This window comes from Anomalospiza imberbis, chromosome 2 (assembly GCF_031753505.1).
Source record: "Anomalospiza imberbis isolate Cuckoo-Finch-1a 21T00152 chromosome 2, ASM3175350v1, whole genome shotgun sequence".
NCBI lineage: Eukaryota > Metazoa > Chordata > Aves > Passeriformes > Viduidae > Anomalospiza > Anomalospiza imberbis.
This window is the reverse complement of record NC_089682.1, coordinates 28274372-28290451: the sequence shown is the minus strand read 5'-3', so window position 1 is coordinate 28290451 and position 16080 is coordinate 28274372. Positions and strand designations below refer to the sequence as shown.

General features: G+C 36.8%; 1 protein-coding gene across 3 annotated transcripts in view; it reads right to left on the bottom strand.

Annotated features, from left to right (window-relative positions):
- The window catches only part of UXS1 (UDP-glucuronate decarboxylase 1), a 56560-nt gene that overhangs the window by 28692 nt on the left and 11788 nt on the right, over window positions 1–16080 (bottom strand). The window contains exons 2-6 of one of the 3 annotated variants that reach the window (XM_068180287.1): window positions 15411–15438; window positions 12703–12751; window positions 10544–10587; window positions 6996–7056; window positions 2081–2261 (exon numbers count right to left, since the gene is read on the bottom strand). In XM_068180287.1, coding sequence (XP_068036388.1) covers window positions 2081–2261; window positions 6996–7056; window positions 10544–10587; window positions 12703–12751; window positions 15411–15438 — 363 coding nt within the window. Of the gene's footprint in view, window positions 1–2080; window positions 2262–2851; window positions 3226–6995; window positions 7057–10543; window positions 10588–12702; window positions 12752–15410; window positions 15439–16080 lie in introns of those variants that run through there. The other 2 variants (XM_068180288.1, XM_068180289.1) reach the window with 2 other exon arrangements.

Here is a 16080-nt window from a genome sequence, read left to right as displayed (position 1 = left end):
GCGGAAGCAAATAAAATCCTAGTAGAAGAGAAAGACATGCAGCACTAGAGATAACCACAGTTGTCACAAGGCTAAAAAATAAAACGTGTTTATGTGATTTATTATTGTCTCTGGCCAACCTAGATCAAGATCCAAGAATGCTGAGTCCCACTTGGTGTCATGGTTCAAAGATAATGACGCAGCCATGGCAGATTGTGCGTAGGCATCACTGTGAAGCTGAAAGCTACCCATCTTGAGACTAAATTCACTCTTCCATATCCAAAGAGAAAGCACTGTTCTTTCTAGACCAAAAATGAGGTCTCTTTCAAAAATAAAGCACTGATTATCCTCTCTGGAACTGAACTGTCAAACAACCTTATATAACCTGGTTTAAACAGGGCAGCAAATACAAAGAAATTCTTTAGATGCAAATGTACTTTTTATCAAGACTTCACAGTCATTCCAATTTCTATTTACAAGTAAAAAGAAGAAACTGGGACTAAGAAAAGAAGTATCTGATCTATATGCAAACTTGCTGATCTGTTAAAAAACTGTTCCCTCATTGCCTCATTGGACTATATACTCTGCAATGAAATGAAATTTTACCATGTTCTTAGTGTATTCAAGTTAATTTTATTTTAACTCTTAGCCATGCCAGCCTCAATTTATACTGTTGGAAGATGAAAAGACATTCAATAAACTACCCACTGAGTAACATGTAATAATTAGCTGTCAGTACTAAATAGGGAATTGGTGTCTTAATTACATAGGCCATAGGAAAGGTAGCTGAAGGATCTCAGAATTCCCATTCATTAGTGCCTAGTTAGCTGGGCAACAATATAGCAATGATGGTAATTCTCTGAGAAAGTCTCAAATGTAATCAGTCAGAAAGAAGGAAAAGAATGGAAAAGATTAGAAAAGCTGACAAATTGATCTGGCTGAGGTATGAGCTACCAGCACCTGGAGTCAGTTAATAAGATCCTTGTACCATTATCCTGTCAGTGGAAGCAGAAGTTTGAAACAACTTCTAAATAACAGGCAGTAACTGAAGCAGTGCATTGTCAGAACAGAGCAGGAGCACGTGTTTTTGCAGGACTGTTTCAGTAGTGTTGCCAGGAATTTATCACAAGCAATAATAGAAGATATGCAATTACTAGAGATATTTCCTGTGAAATTCCATCCACTAGAATTTGTCAGGAATTAAAAAAAAAAAACAAACCACTCAGTCATTTTTTTTCTTAAAATGAACAAGTACATTGCTAAAGAGTTTTAAAAGGATGGAGCACACCCACCAGAACTGCAGTGTAATCTGAGCAATGCTTTCACTGACTCATTATATGGTTAGATACTCTCAAAGAAGTCTATAAATGCATGTCTCTTTCCAATGTTAATGGTGCCTTAAAATCTGACTATTTAATAGTTTGAGGTTTATGATAGTCCAGATATTGAGCTACTACTTTAAAGAAGAACACACTTTTGTTTGTTTGCTTCTTTCTTTAGGATTGGTGTATTTTTCTTGTTTTTCTGTTGAAAACTAGGGAAATTCAGTGCTGCTGTTTTCCAACTCTTCAGTTTGTAGGATGTCTGTACCTAAAATGGGAGCAATGTTTTCCACAGAAGACACTGAAGGCACCTAAGGAAAGTTAATTTCCTCTCAATTGACCATACACAGCTGCAGGATGCATGTCTAGTGTAACTGCAGCCCTCAATTACACTTCAGTTCATGAAATATCTGGATCACATATTCTGTGTGCATAAGCCTGTACAGGCACATAGGAAAGTGGGACAATAGATGGGACAGACAGACTGACCCACTGCCATCTTGCCTTCTCACAAAATCAGACATATCAGGACGTTTTTAAGGTCTCTTTCCTCTTGTCCACTCAGAAAAGAAGAACTAATTTCAAAGACAAAAGTGCTCTGAACCTCTTACTCCATACTGGTCACAGAAAACAGGCTAATAAATAACAATGCATACAAATATTAGATAGATGATAGATCAACCCAGAACTTAGCATGTAAATTTCATTTCTTTACAAACACACACGCTTAGAAGGGAAAGGCACAAAAAAGTGCCAATACCAAAGCAGACACTACCTACCTTCAATGTATAGGGGCTCAACGACATCATGATTTATCAGTTCGAAGTTCTCATGACCAATCCAGTGCTCCACATTTCTTTTCCTGCCCGTAAAGAAGTTGTCCACAACTGTAACCTCATGGCCATCCATCATTAGTTTGTCAGTAAGATGAGAACCCACAAACCCTGCTCCTCCAGTTATCTGCGTTAGGACAGTTGGTATAAATTTCTTTTTCTTTTTACAGAAACACTAGACAAAGTCTACAAACATGAAGACAGAACAGTAGGTTTCAGACCTTTGCTTACTTCAGGGGAAACAACTCCATTTCCATGTATATTTTTTTTCCAAGATTTACAGACTTTAAAATTTTGAGACATACTTGATATGTTTCATCACTGTCAGGCTAGAAGGTCAGCTATCTATTCACATCAACAAAATCTCTTTTTCAGATTACATTATTTTCCTTTTTTTCCTTCAAATTGGATTGTGCTCTTTTTTGTAACAGCAAAGGCTAAAGAGATGCAGAAGGGTAATAGGCGAAATTTCTGCAAATCCCGTTTTTCAGAAGAAAAAGGTATGACAGCATGCCAAGTTATTTTCATGTCAAAATTATCAGACATGTCAAACCCAGCTTCTGTCTGGTTTACATGGAAGACATGCTGGGTGTCCTAAGTAAGTACTGTAAGTTTTCACTCAGAAAGGAGGAAGGGTATCCTACGAAGACCTTTCATTTGAAATATCTCCTAAAACCAAAAACATTCTTTCTGTGTCTTGATGCATCCATAGAATACATCATCCTGGCCTGAGGAGGTCAGTCAGTTGGATTAGATGATCTTTGCAGGTCCCTTACAACTGAAAGAATGCTATTCTATACCATTAGCTTTGACATGCAGTAGTTGCCTATCTTGAAACTCTTGATGTTCTGCTGCAAAGAAACAAGCAGAAATAAAATATATAAAACCCTGTACTCCTGTTTAATTGAAGAAACAAGGAAGTTCATTAATTTTCCCTATTTGTACCACAGACTTTAACAGTAAACAAGCAAACAAAAATCACTTATTCAGTACTGAAGCAGTCGGCACAATAAGCAGAACTGCAAGTTGTGTGACATACCCACACCTATCTACAGAAGCAATTATTTTCTCTGCATTTCATAAACTGTTTTCAAAAACCAAGACACAACAATCACATCGCTCGAAAAGTAGAATTGTAGAAGACCTGTGTGGTATCAGCTACATCTGCATGGTCAAATTCACATTTTCAAAGTGATTCAGCTGTTATGTCAATTCTTCAGCTGTAGTGATAACCAACTAAACAATGAAAGGACAAGGTGGAATCAAGCAGGAATCTAGTGTACTGAAATGACAAAGTGCTGTGTGGAAAAGGATGAGATGCCTGAAGTTCTTTTACTTTGGGTTAATCAAAGACTAAACAATTATCCTGTCCACTACCCTGCCATCCACTGTTTTAAAAAGCAAGATTAGCAGATTTTTTTTTAAACTAGAAAAAAAGCAAAGTAAAACCTCCAAAGATTAAAAACAAACAAAAAAAAAACCCATACAAAAACAACATCTGTTTTCTTTTGCAAAAACTTTCATGTCCACTTCTTGTATTCTCATTCTTTCTTTTCTTATTAAAAATTCAGGGGCACCAGTGTGTCAAAACACTTGTAAATAGCAGTTAATGAAAGAATCATTTAGTTGGTCTATTTAGTATTCTTCTGAGCTTGTCAGGGCTTCCTTGTGGCAGATTCACATCTTATTCAGTTCCCTGACAAACTTGAAGGAGAAACAGGATTTAGGAGAAATCCCCTCTGGAATAAAAGAAAGAATCTTAAGGCTCACATTATGCTGCAACAGAGAGGAGGGAAGAGCAGGTTTCTGGCAGAATGCTGAGAATGAGGACAGAAGACCAGTAACAGAGGGAGAACAGCCCTTTGCCATGTCACCACTTCCCAGAGGGAAAAAACTAAACCCACTCATGGCAAACTTAATGCCATGAGTTTATCCTGACTCACAAGCAAGGTGAAGCCTTGCTGTATGTTCCAAGGTTTTCTTTTCTGTGGTGACCAGGACAAGACTTTGCTGTAGAAGACCTGAACCTACTCCTTCAACTGAGGCCCAAGGAAATCTCCTGCTGCTACTTCTATTTCCAAGATTCTAGAGAAGATAAACTCAATGCTTGCAATATATGTCTCTGGCGCAGTAAAAGGAAGTGTCTTCTTCCCAACACCCCTTTTGAAAAAAAAAAATAAAAATCACAAAGCCAACCAAAAAAGGCAAAAAAGCATAAAAAACACAGGAAAAAGGCACATACCCAATAAGAAGATAAAAAGCACAAAAAAGGTAAAAAAAGCACAAACCAATTCTGTCTGGAAAGAAGTTTCCAATTACTTTAAACCTACAAGTAGTTTTTATGATGAATCTAAGCTGGCTTTATTAACATATCACTTCCATGGGTATTAGAAAAAGAACTTAAGAAATGATTGAAAAAGGAGTTGAATTTCCCCTGGAAAAGTAAAAAAAAACTATATAAATCATGTTTTTTAACATTACTTGATGCAATATTAAAAAAAGAAAAGATGATTTATCACTGAAGTTCTTTGTACAACCTTCCTGTAATTACTCATACAAGCATCACTTCTAAATATTACTTCCTGCAAATCACGATGACATATTAATCTACGTAATTGTAAGCTGTACATTAATCATATCCATATCAGAACTGGAGCACCAGCACTTGGGTCTTAAAAAGGAATTCTTTATTAAGACAACATTAATGAAAATATTTAATTACTTAGTAGTGTACATATGCTTGGTAACTTCAGCACCTAGTAAAAGGCACAAATATTACAGACCATTATCTTCACTAGAGTCACTTACAGGTTTGTCTATTTATTACACAGTTCTGTTGTCTGCAAACAGATTCAAAACATCTTATACCCCATAAGGAAATGATATTTATCTTTTTGTATTCTGCTTTTATCACTCTACTATATTCAATTCAGAAAAACAAAACCAATAGATTGAACCAATGGCAATACTATCTTCCACATAACAGAATTCCTTCTCTTGCATATGAAAGCCTATGGTCTAGTCACTTCAGAGAACTCAGGAAAATAGATAAATCATACACAAGGTGAAGATCTATTTCAATGGAAGTGACAGGATATCTGGTCTCAGCTGAGATACCATTACTACTAGAAATCATCTCCAGAGAGATGCTGTTTAATAAAAAGTAATTGCTAGAACTGCTGTCTTGTCAGGACAGTGCTGTGGGGATCTCCAGGCTTGAGCTGGAGACTGCAGTCAGAATTAAAAAAAAAAAAGTTAAATCGAATTAAGAATGCATTATAGAAAAAATATGTAATATTAACAAATACAAAGCAAAAAAAATGATCTAGCAAGATTCACTTGGCTGGCCAATTTTTGAGAATTTTGAAGCATCATGCAACGTGTTTATGGGAACTTCGGCTACTCAAAAGAACATGTATTATTTCCCCCAGGATTACGACAGTAACACTGTAACAGAAGGGAAATGCCCATATGGGCAGGAGGCCGATGAATGCCCACCGGAGATGGCAGAAAACTAGTCAGAACAACCTGCCACTTTTTGGCCAGCTTTCTCTGTAGTCATTTAAACTGTACAAAATACACAGGGAACCAAAAATTATTCACCTCCAGGTCAGCCGAAAACACTCTTATTCCAACTACCTGCCATCTCTGTTGAAGCATGAAATTTCAAAAAAATATCCAGTATTCTTCAGTGGCAAAGTCTGGAAGTGAACATTAAGAGCTCCACAGCCTGTTAACAGCTTTCACTGACACTTTTGTCAGAAGTACATTCTCACTTACACAGAAAATATGACATTAAGATTACTTTACCCTTGCAAACACACAAAGTACGCAATTTAAGAATTTTCAAAATTAATCTCTCTGTTTTCCTCAGTTTATTTTCTATATTCAACAGGGGCACTGGGAGTCTACAGGTCTCCCTTCTTCAGACTGTCATAAAAATGACAGAACACCATTGCAGAACTAAACTAATTTGGTAACACCTTGTGAAATTTTGCAACAGCAATGAAGATTATTACCTAACAATGCAGTAAAATAATTTTTTCTGCATATTTTCAGTTTTTTTATTCAAGATTTTGAAACCAAATCAAATAAAGCACCCGCTAAGTTAGGCACGTTAGCAGGGTTTTGTTGTAGACTTTACCTTCATTACAACAGAAGCAGAAGTTCATAGTCTATTTTACACATGGCAAGTAGCTATACTTTCTATGCCTTCAAAACATAGGGACAATTTCCCGCCCCCCCCCCAGACAAACAGAAACAAGGAAAAATCTAGGTCCCAGACAACTTCAAAAGTGCTTGCAGACAAAACTGGAAAGCTGATTTCCAGCACAATTCACTAAGTTTAAGAATGCCCTGGACAACTACTTGCTGACTTAACTTGCCATCCTCTTCCACCTTCAACTGCTTATGATGCTTCAAAATAACAGAAACCACAGAGAAGATACAGGGAGATGAGCATTCCCTGCAGAGCAACTTCTTTTCTAGCCTTATGACCAGATTTTTCCCAATTTGGTCACAAAAGGTTCCTGTTAAAATGTGCTTAAAAATTCTCCCAGTCTTTGAAAGTTTAAGCCATTTGGGACTCTTTGGCAATGTGATCCTGAGAAGTCACAGGGGAGAGCAGTTTAGTTGGAAAGTCAAAATTTAAAAGCAGAGTCCACATGTATTGTTCATATGCTGAATTTGAGAACATCAACACAAATAAGTGAAGCAGCGCCCTAAAACTTTTGCAACACATATGACATCCAAGGTAATTCCCTTCATCCCTTCTCATGTCCTTAATCCTACAAAACAGATTACATTCCACGGATTTTTTTGGTATTTCCCCAAAACAACTTCTGAGTAAACACAAACTTACCAGGATTCTTTTACGATCCTTTTCTGATAAAAATTTCACTGGTGGGTATTTCTGGGTGAAACTACAGAACATTTCAAAACAAAGAAGAAAAACTAAGTCAGTTTCAGCCTGGTTTCTTTCACATACCTGTCTCTGATACATGAGAAACTACTCTGAAAACCTTCCATTCTTAAAGTTCTGCTAAGAGTATATTTAGTCCTTTATTCTAAAAAATAATCTGGGTCAACACAAGAAAATGCTTATGCATGGTGAAATATCAAAATTCATCTGCAAAGAGTACTTTTAAAATGTCTTCCTGTTTTTATATAATGAATCACTTGACTTTTGAGAGCAGAACTAATGTCAGGCATAACATCACAAGAGAATAAAACAATAAAACATTAGTAGTAACTGGACACCTTCTTTTTAAAGTTTGAAAAGGCAAACAACCCTCTTAAAAAAAGCTGTGGAACACAAAGCAAATTTTGTTGGCTTACCACATTGACTTCAAACACTTCTCCTTGAAGTTTCAATGTGAAACTTACAACAAAGTTTTAATTTGCCTTAAAGTTTTACAAAAACCAATATAAAGTTTACAATCAGGATGTTTAAAAAACACATTTTAAGATATTTCAACAATTTCTACAAGAGAGTTTATTCAGTATGAAAACTAATCTTAATTTTCTTAGACATGCTAGACTGCCATTTATTTGATGGCCTTCAAGATAGTAATTTAATTTTTGCATCTTCTTTACAAGAACTTCATCAAACCAAAGAAACCATAAAATAAAATTATGTAACATATGAATCTTAAGTGCTCTCTCAAGCTCTTCATGCTTCAAACCTTCGAAAAGAACTTCTTTCTCTCCCTGGCATGCATTCTGCCAACAAAGTCCTCTGAAAGGAGGTGTGAATTTTATTTATTTATTTCAGTAATTAGCCTCATAGTCTTGGCAATTTCATAGCTCAGGTTTTCCTTAACTAAATATCAGTGTGACACTGCACAAAAATTAAACTCTTCTCCTCCAGTACATACACAGGCTAGAGATAGCCTGGTGTAGCATGCAGGAGCCAAAAATGCCAAGAGTTACATCTTCTTCTACTCACCGACAGCCGCTGATTGAACTGACCCTACAACTGTGATCCTGAAGCACCACCCCGCCACTTCTATCCTGCAGTACTGGCTGAACAGGAATTCCTCAGCACCAGAGCACAGATGCTTCAGTACTTTATCCAGTTTTCATCACAGCATGAAAGCTGCTTTCAGTTTCTTGGATAGGGAAAATATGGCAATGGATCTTCCAATGTTAGCCACACAGGAAGGCTGAAAAAGAAGCCGCCTACACTTGCCTTACGTCACTAAAAATTTCTTTGATTTATGCTGAAGCAATGAAAGTCCACAAGCACAATGCAGATGTGTAATACACATCCTTTCTGAGGTAGGGAGGAAAATTCACCCACATCAAGAGATTTATGGAGTTCAAAGTAAGTTTAAGTGCCAAATAACTAGATGCAAGGCAAGTCTCTCTCCTCCATTCCACTATTTTAAGGTTGCAGTAATCCAGCCTGGGGATTACTTTTTTTTTATTATATAATTGCTGCCAAAGGGACCTCACAACCATTTCCGTTCCTTCTACTACACCAGTAGCAGTTTAGAGGCAGTGGGATAGAGTCTGGCAGCCAAATGATGACCTTTTCACAACAAAATGGAGTTTATCTTGACTTAATGCCTGCTTTGACGACTACTTGGCACTGCTTTTGCTGTGCAAATTCTTAAAAAAAACCTTGACATCTCTAGCTTCAGTTAAACAATCTCTTGTCATGAGACTAGCATTAAGGAATTCTTGTCTTTCCTGCTTCTCAAAAGCATGAAGATGGCTTGCTTTCAGGTTTTATCAGCTTATGAAGTAAGAAAACATTGACAGTAGAATAAGCTTTGCAAACAGGATCAGCTTTCAGGCATCTGACAGCGAGTAGTTATTTACTGCCACTTCACATAGATAGAAAATTTTAAAAATATTAATTGCAACAACCCACATTCAGCTAAACCACGAGAGGTAAATGGCTACATTACTAGAAAAATAATAATAAGACAACAATAAGAGTGCCCCTTTTGTGAAAGTGTAATTTCAAGATTGGTTCATACAGAGGTAAAAAAATATTTTGAGTCTTTCTCCTTTTTCCTAGAGGTCTGAAATAAGACTTATCAATACACATGAAAAGGCCATAGTATTTATATGGCTTGTGGGTGAAGTTTTAACTTAATGGTACTACTCAACAACTCACTGCTCATTTGGAAAAATACAACAATTATCAAATAAAAAAGAGCCAATCAGGATACCCTCCCACAAAGGTCTTCCATGGATGGCAGAAGAAAATACCTGAATCCACAACTGAAGCTGAAGGTTTACTGGACTATCAGCAAAGATTAAATAAATAAAGCAATTTAATATTGTAATTGGCAAGGTGGTGACACAACCTACAGTTTGTTTCACGTTGCCAATATACACCTAGTTCAACCTATGAAGTTCATGTGCACATTAAGGAATGAGCAACCAGTTCAGTATTCTCACTGAAGTAAACTGCATGTGGCAGGTCACTGAACCTTTCAAATCAATTGTAAAAAACAGAATTGAATTTTTTTCCCCTTTTTTTTTTCCTTACAGCCCAGGACGGGTGGGAGGAGGAGGGGCAGCTGCTCACTGACAAGACAAAACTCTCAACAGCAAAGTACTGCAGGTGTCAAGCATACCTCTGTCCAGCAGCAATGGTATTCTGTCCCTCTCCAAAGGAAGAGCACACAGCCACCAGTACACAATACCCCACAAGGGCTTACTGAGACTGCTTGGACAGTCCAAACTTGGCCATTTGCAATGCAGCACTCTCTGCTTTGCCTGGGACACCAACAACGTGTGCAGTGTCACCTGCAAAACAGTACCACTGGCAAAAGAAGCATGTGCTTGTCACAGTTGACAGCTCCCACTGTCATACCAGACCTCATTTTGTGATGAAATCATCTGTCCACGAGGACACCCGATCCGAGAACTGATGTGACACAAAGGCAAACAGGCAGAGTGAGGGGTAACACATTCCCTTACAAACCCTGAGAGAAGAAGGTCATCCAGGCTCATCCAAAGCACACACACAGGGCTAAGATGCACAAGCAAATCACTGTGCAGTAGCTGAAGCAGAGTAACCAATCACAAGTATGGGAAGAGTGTGGTAAAACATATTTTAAGCCTCTTGAAGATGAAACCAGTATGTCTTAGCAGACATAAACCAGGGTAATCCATTCATCAGCCAGACTCCAAATAGCAGATATCTCCACAGGATTTGAACTTTACTGAGTCCAGCACTCCCAGCTTGATTTAGTAAGATCAATCAGCCAGAATACCTTAACCATTAGTGTCTCAGCATTCAATGCCCTGTCCTCACTTATATATGACAACAAATCAAAGGTGCTGAAGGTATATACAAAAATTTATTTCAAGCCTACAACTACAGAACTGACTGCGACAGAAAAAAAACTGTGCCTTTGAGCTGCTTCCCAAATGCAGCAGATGACATACCTTTTTTCTAGATCTTTGATTTTCTCCCTTAGAGGTGCAACAGCCTAAAAGAAAGGAAAAACATTTAATCTTTGAAGAATAAAACAGGATTCACATCACGAAACACACACATAGGAAGCTGCCTTAGAGCAAAAGTCATGGCAAACAGCCACCTCTGCAGATCTTTACTGAAGACACTCCAAGAAACTTATATTTTAAAGCCTCCTTTACATAAAAAAAACCTTGAACCTTTTCCACCAAAAGTCAAATCACCTAGAAAAGTGTGAAATGAAATCCCTTAACTTACCACTCAAAACAAAACATCTCAAGGCTAGGAGTACCATAGTCTTGATAAGGACATCCAATGTTATGATTCCTATTTGACAAAGTGAAGTCATAAGTGACTCGTCTAAGGTTGTCAAAGGTAATGTATATCCAGCAACAGAACAATGGGACAGTAATTTAAACATCAACTATTTAAATGGACAACCAGTAAGCATACAGAGGACACAGACACAGAGGGAGGGGCATTAGCTCCAGTGAAGCAGCCGTAATTCTCTCAGAAATGCTATGCAAATTTAAAGAAACATCATGTTTAAATACCTAAATATGTTCTACATCATGAATTGAGGGTATATTTAAGCTTAAGAAAATATTTAAAGGAAATTTGTTAGAAAATACAGTTCATCTACCAAGACTTCTGTTTGCCTTTTCATAGCTTTAGAAGAATCACTTAAGCTGGCATCAGTTTCAATTTCTTTATCACAGAACCCAAATTTCTAACAGTCCTGCTGAATTTCAACAGGAGTCCCTGAAATCTTGTTTTTAAGATATTAAAGACTTGTCAAAAAATTTACCCTCTTGGACTATACAAAAGTTGAAAACTGTCAGCAGTTCTAACTGGTACTATGTGGCAGCACATCAGCAACCACCATTAATTTGTTTTATACAAATACTTCTGGTTAGAGCTAGACAATTCAGTAACTTCATAAACTGAATAAAGCTGCATATTCATGTTAAGATGAAATAATATGGTATTGTCATTTATATTAATTAAATATTTAGCTCTGTGGAACAACAAATAGCTCTTGAAACAGTTATTCTGATGGTCTAAGACATTATACAAGTACAACTTTAAAAATAAGATCCAGAAATGCCCAGCTTCTCAGACCTTACAGTAACTCTGATCTACACATTGAATTTCAAATATTTCACCATTCTTAAACAACTGGAATTTTCACAATGCTTGTTGCAACACTTACCAGATTTTTTTTTTAAGATAAACAAATCAACCAAAAAACAAGAGAGAGGAATGCAAAAGACAAACCAAGAATACAGGCACTCCATTGATTTTAAGCAATTTCAGTAGGCTGCTCACTGTGTCCAGAGGAACAGCTGCTATATAAACCTGCTGGAATACAAGACAACAGGCAGACTAGCCTACTAGTACAGAACACACACCCACACAAGGTTAACGAGTATCAACCTCAAGGACTTCTCTATCTATTTAATACATTTCAGCCTTCCAGTTTAATAACTTTATTGTTATTAAACTGGAAGGCTGAATCATTTGGAGAAAGATCAGTTGCACACATTCTCAACATTTCACAACAAACTGAGGCTGAAATGGAAATTCAGAGGTATTGGTACAGCAGTCCAGAACCACTAGTAAGTTCAGTCCCCATGTCTACTCCAGAAATTGCTAGGACTCGTGCTTAAAGCCTTGGCATTGCACACCCTCCCCAGCCAAAAACATTGCTATATTTGTTCATTAGTTAAGAACAAAGCAAAGCAATTTTGGGCACCTTCAAATTTGTAATGCATCTTGTATATACTTCACATTTTGTAAGGCAGACAGAGGAAAGAATTTGTGTACATCCTTTCAGTAACAAATAAAATAATTCTTGAGAGGATTCTACCATAGTCTCTGCAGCAAATGTATCAACAATCTATCACTTTCAAGAAAGGTTTTAATGAAAATAAAGTGGAGTCACAGATCAATGTTAGAAACTCCACTACAGCAAAGAACAGTTCAAAAACTTAAGTATAGACACAATTCAAATGCTTTGGTTTTAGCAGAATCAAGAGTAATGAGATAAAACTAAATATACCACATCAATATGAAATGAGTGAAATGAAGTCCTGAAAATAAAACAGATTAGAACTATTAGCAAACTAACCTCCTCTATTCTACTTTCCACCTTCTGATCCCCATTTTCTTGAAGAGACCTGTTGGCAAGAAAAGAAAAAAATAATACAAACCTATGCTATAATTGTTTCACTACACCTCCATCATATTAAAACAGCATCCTCAAAGCACCTCAAGTTAGTATTATTTCAAAAACATAATTAGAACAAATTAAAGAGGATGGTCTAATTTCGATTGAAATCCATCAGTTTGGCAGAAACTGAACCAAGCCCACAGGAAAGAACAGTACCAATAAAAATTACATTCATTTTACAAAGAAAATAAACTGCATTTTAGAAAAGTGTCTAAATAGTGGTTTTGAGTGTAACTTTACTGTGCAAAGGCCCAAAATGTCTCTTTGAGGGTCTCTGCATACTGTATGCTGACAAAACTTTTTCCCTTAGACAAATGTATCTCATTTTGACTTTGAACTTTTCCAAACACATGGGAAAAAATTCCAACTGCACTAAAAAACACCTTCAGTGACTGCCTGATGGGCAATACTGACTTCTCACACAAATGTTACCCATCTGACATGAGGCCAAAGATGAAGTATGTTGTGGTAACTTGTGAAAATAAAATACTGTCTAAAAGGCCAGTGTCTTGCACAAATCTGTGTGGTCTTTTTTAGCATCTGATTGTGTAAAGTGTCTCAGTTATGTTCACTTTTGAGTAAATTTTTACAACTGCAGAATATGTATTTTTAAATTCTACCTCTTTTATTAAGGTTATGCAATTTTCCTACCATTTGTGTTATCTTTTTTTTTTCCAATTAAACCTTCTGAAAAGGGAATTATTTATCTCACAGTAGTTAAGTTTTTGCATACTAGAGGAATCATGGGTATCCAACAAAAAATACAGTTCTTTCAAGTGAAAAACAGAGCTCCTTTACTTGGGACCTGAACTCATTACACCTAGGGAAACAGAAGATCCTTTGTTAACCAGATATATATATACACACACCACACAGTTAGAAGTTACAGCAACGATTCCCTTCATAACCCTCTGTAAAACTCACTTTTTAAGAAAGTAAACTCAGTCTATTACTGAGGCAAAGACCTTACCGACCAGATTAATTTGTATCTCTACAGAATTCAGTAAATTCCTACACTAAGACACATGTACCCTGAACCATCTGTTAAAATCAAGTTGTCATTTATTGCACTAGTGGCAAATAAAAACCCTGAAGCTAATGTTGAATGAATTTACTATAAGGAAGCGGTATTAAGCTATGCTGGTGGATTTTGAAAATGTTTTCCCAAGTAACAGAAATTTACAAAAAACTATGCAAACAACTGTGGAACAGATAAGTCTTTCCTCTCTTATAAGTGAACAAGGAAAATTTGGAAAACTCCTCAGAATTTAAAAAGGTCCCCTCAAAAATAGTTCCTACTATTTTTTATTCACAAATTCTGCAACTCAAGGACTGGCAACTCTGCAATCTATTTTTTCATGAGCATTTCCTCCTAACAAAGACAATCTTACTGGCTGAGGACCAACATTAGTCCTTCAGAAATTTTCCCCCTCAAAAGCTCTATGAAGGACATTTCAAATAAGAATTCAGAGGCAGGTACGGCAGAATTTGTAAGGACAGCTTATCAGGAAATAAACACTCTGGATCCCACACCCACCTGTCCTCCTCAAACCCTTCTGAGGTTCTTGTCCTTTGTTAAAAAATGCCCAGCTGCTCACGTAACAGCTGCTAAGCTGCCATAGTTCACTGGTCATGATAACATGGTAATCTAACCGGTATCTCCATCTGCAACCCACAGCAGCCCAGCAGCTGTTCGCCTGACAGCTGAGCACTCTTTGCATGAAGGGTGACAAACTCCAAGAGGAGTAGAGTGGACCACCCAGGATAGGAACAGACCCCTAGGGTAAGCTGTCCTGGGTGCATTAGAGCTAGAAAAAATTAATTATTCTTCTTATTTTGTCCCAAACTTTCCTTATTATGTTCTGCTAGGACTGGCAACAGAATACCAAAACCCTTTGCTAGCAAAACAACGTGGTAAGATATTTTGTCCTCCATACACAATGACTTTGCTGTAGGGAACAAGCTGTCCCCATATTCTCTTCAATTTCTTTTGCAGCTGTGTCTTCCCAGTGAATTTTCCTGCAGGACAAACTCACATGCAAGCAGAAATGTGAAAATCTGCATGTTTTGCATACCTATTGTCTTTCTATTTCTAAAGGAAAAAATTCTAGAGGACAATGCAAGATTTTCTACTTTCCAGCAGTTAAACCATCAGATTCACTACCAATTAAATGTGGAGGAGGAAAAACTCTCCAAAGCATATTTCTAATCCTAGGTACAGAAATATAATAATGGGAAGCAGTGGAGAATGTGCTGCACTTCAATATTTAAGCCCACATTATCACTGAGATACAGTCACATCTGTGCTGAGGAAAAGCAGAATCCAAGCCAATGCAAAACAACTGGCCAAAATCAGAAGATGAATTTGTGCAAAGAAAAGCAGATGAAGTGTGAGCAAAATTCCAGGTGAGATCTATAGCAAATATATAACCATTATTGAGACTGAACTTTTTGTATTTAAGAAAAAAATGGTATCAGCTGCTTAGCAACCACCCAAACAACAGTGTGAGCTGCTGTTTTTCTCCCTGCTTTATATACATTGATAGGAAAGGTAAGTTAATTTTATTAAACATAAGGATAGTCAGTACAAAAATTATATACGTTACCTCATATTGACAAAGTTTCCCCATACAGCTGGAAAATAAGAAGAGAAAAAACATTACAATGTCATATAGCACTACCTGAAGAAATTTTTCCCTATTATCATTAGAAGGAATTGAAGACAATATTAAGTATGCTAATCACAAACTATCTAAGTAAGTTGCGTATACACCCCCCATATATAAGTGTCTAGAACACAGTTTCAGAGTATAGGTGGAATTCTGATGAAATTACACGGGACTGTAAAAAATGTGCAGGAATTATCTATCTAACCTGTAATTTGTCACTGCACACAGATTAAATAAACCAGAACACTCGTTTTGTTTATTAGGAAAAAATGACAAGAGCAAGAAAGGAGCCCTGTGGACATGAACCGAACAAATTGGAAACTGCAGAGTGACAAAAGACTGGCCACTACAGGCTAGAGCTGAACAAGTCCAAAGAGGTGTCTCAAGAGGTCTGCATTAAAGGTAGCAAGTACCTGTGTGCACATATAATTGTGTCTAAACACATATATAATGTGAGGTAAACACAAAAGGTACCTAAGCAATGTAACTTACAATGCCTCAGTAAGCAAACAAAACTCATTTATTACTGTTTGTATGAAAAAAAGTTTTATAGAAAGATAAATCACAATATAAAATCAAAGACTAAAAGATGTAACAGATGTAACTG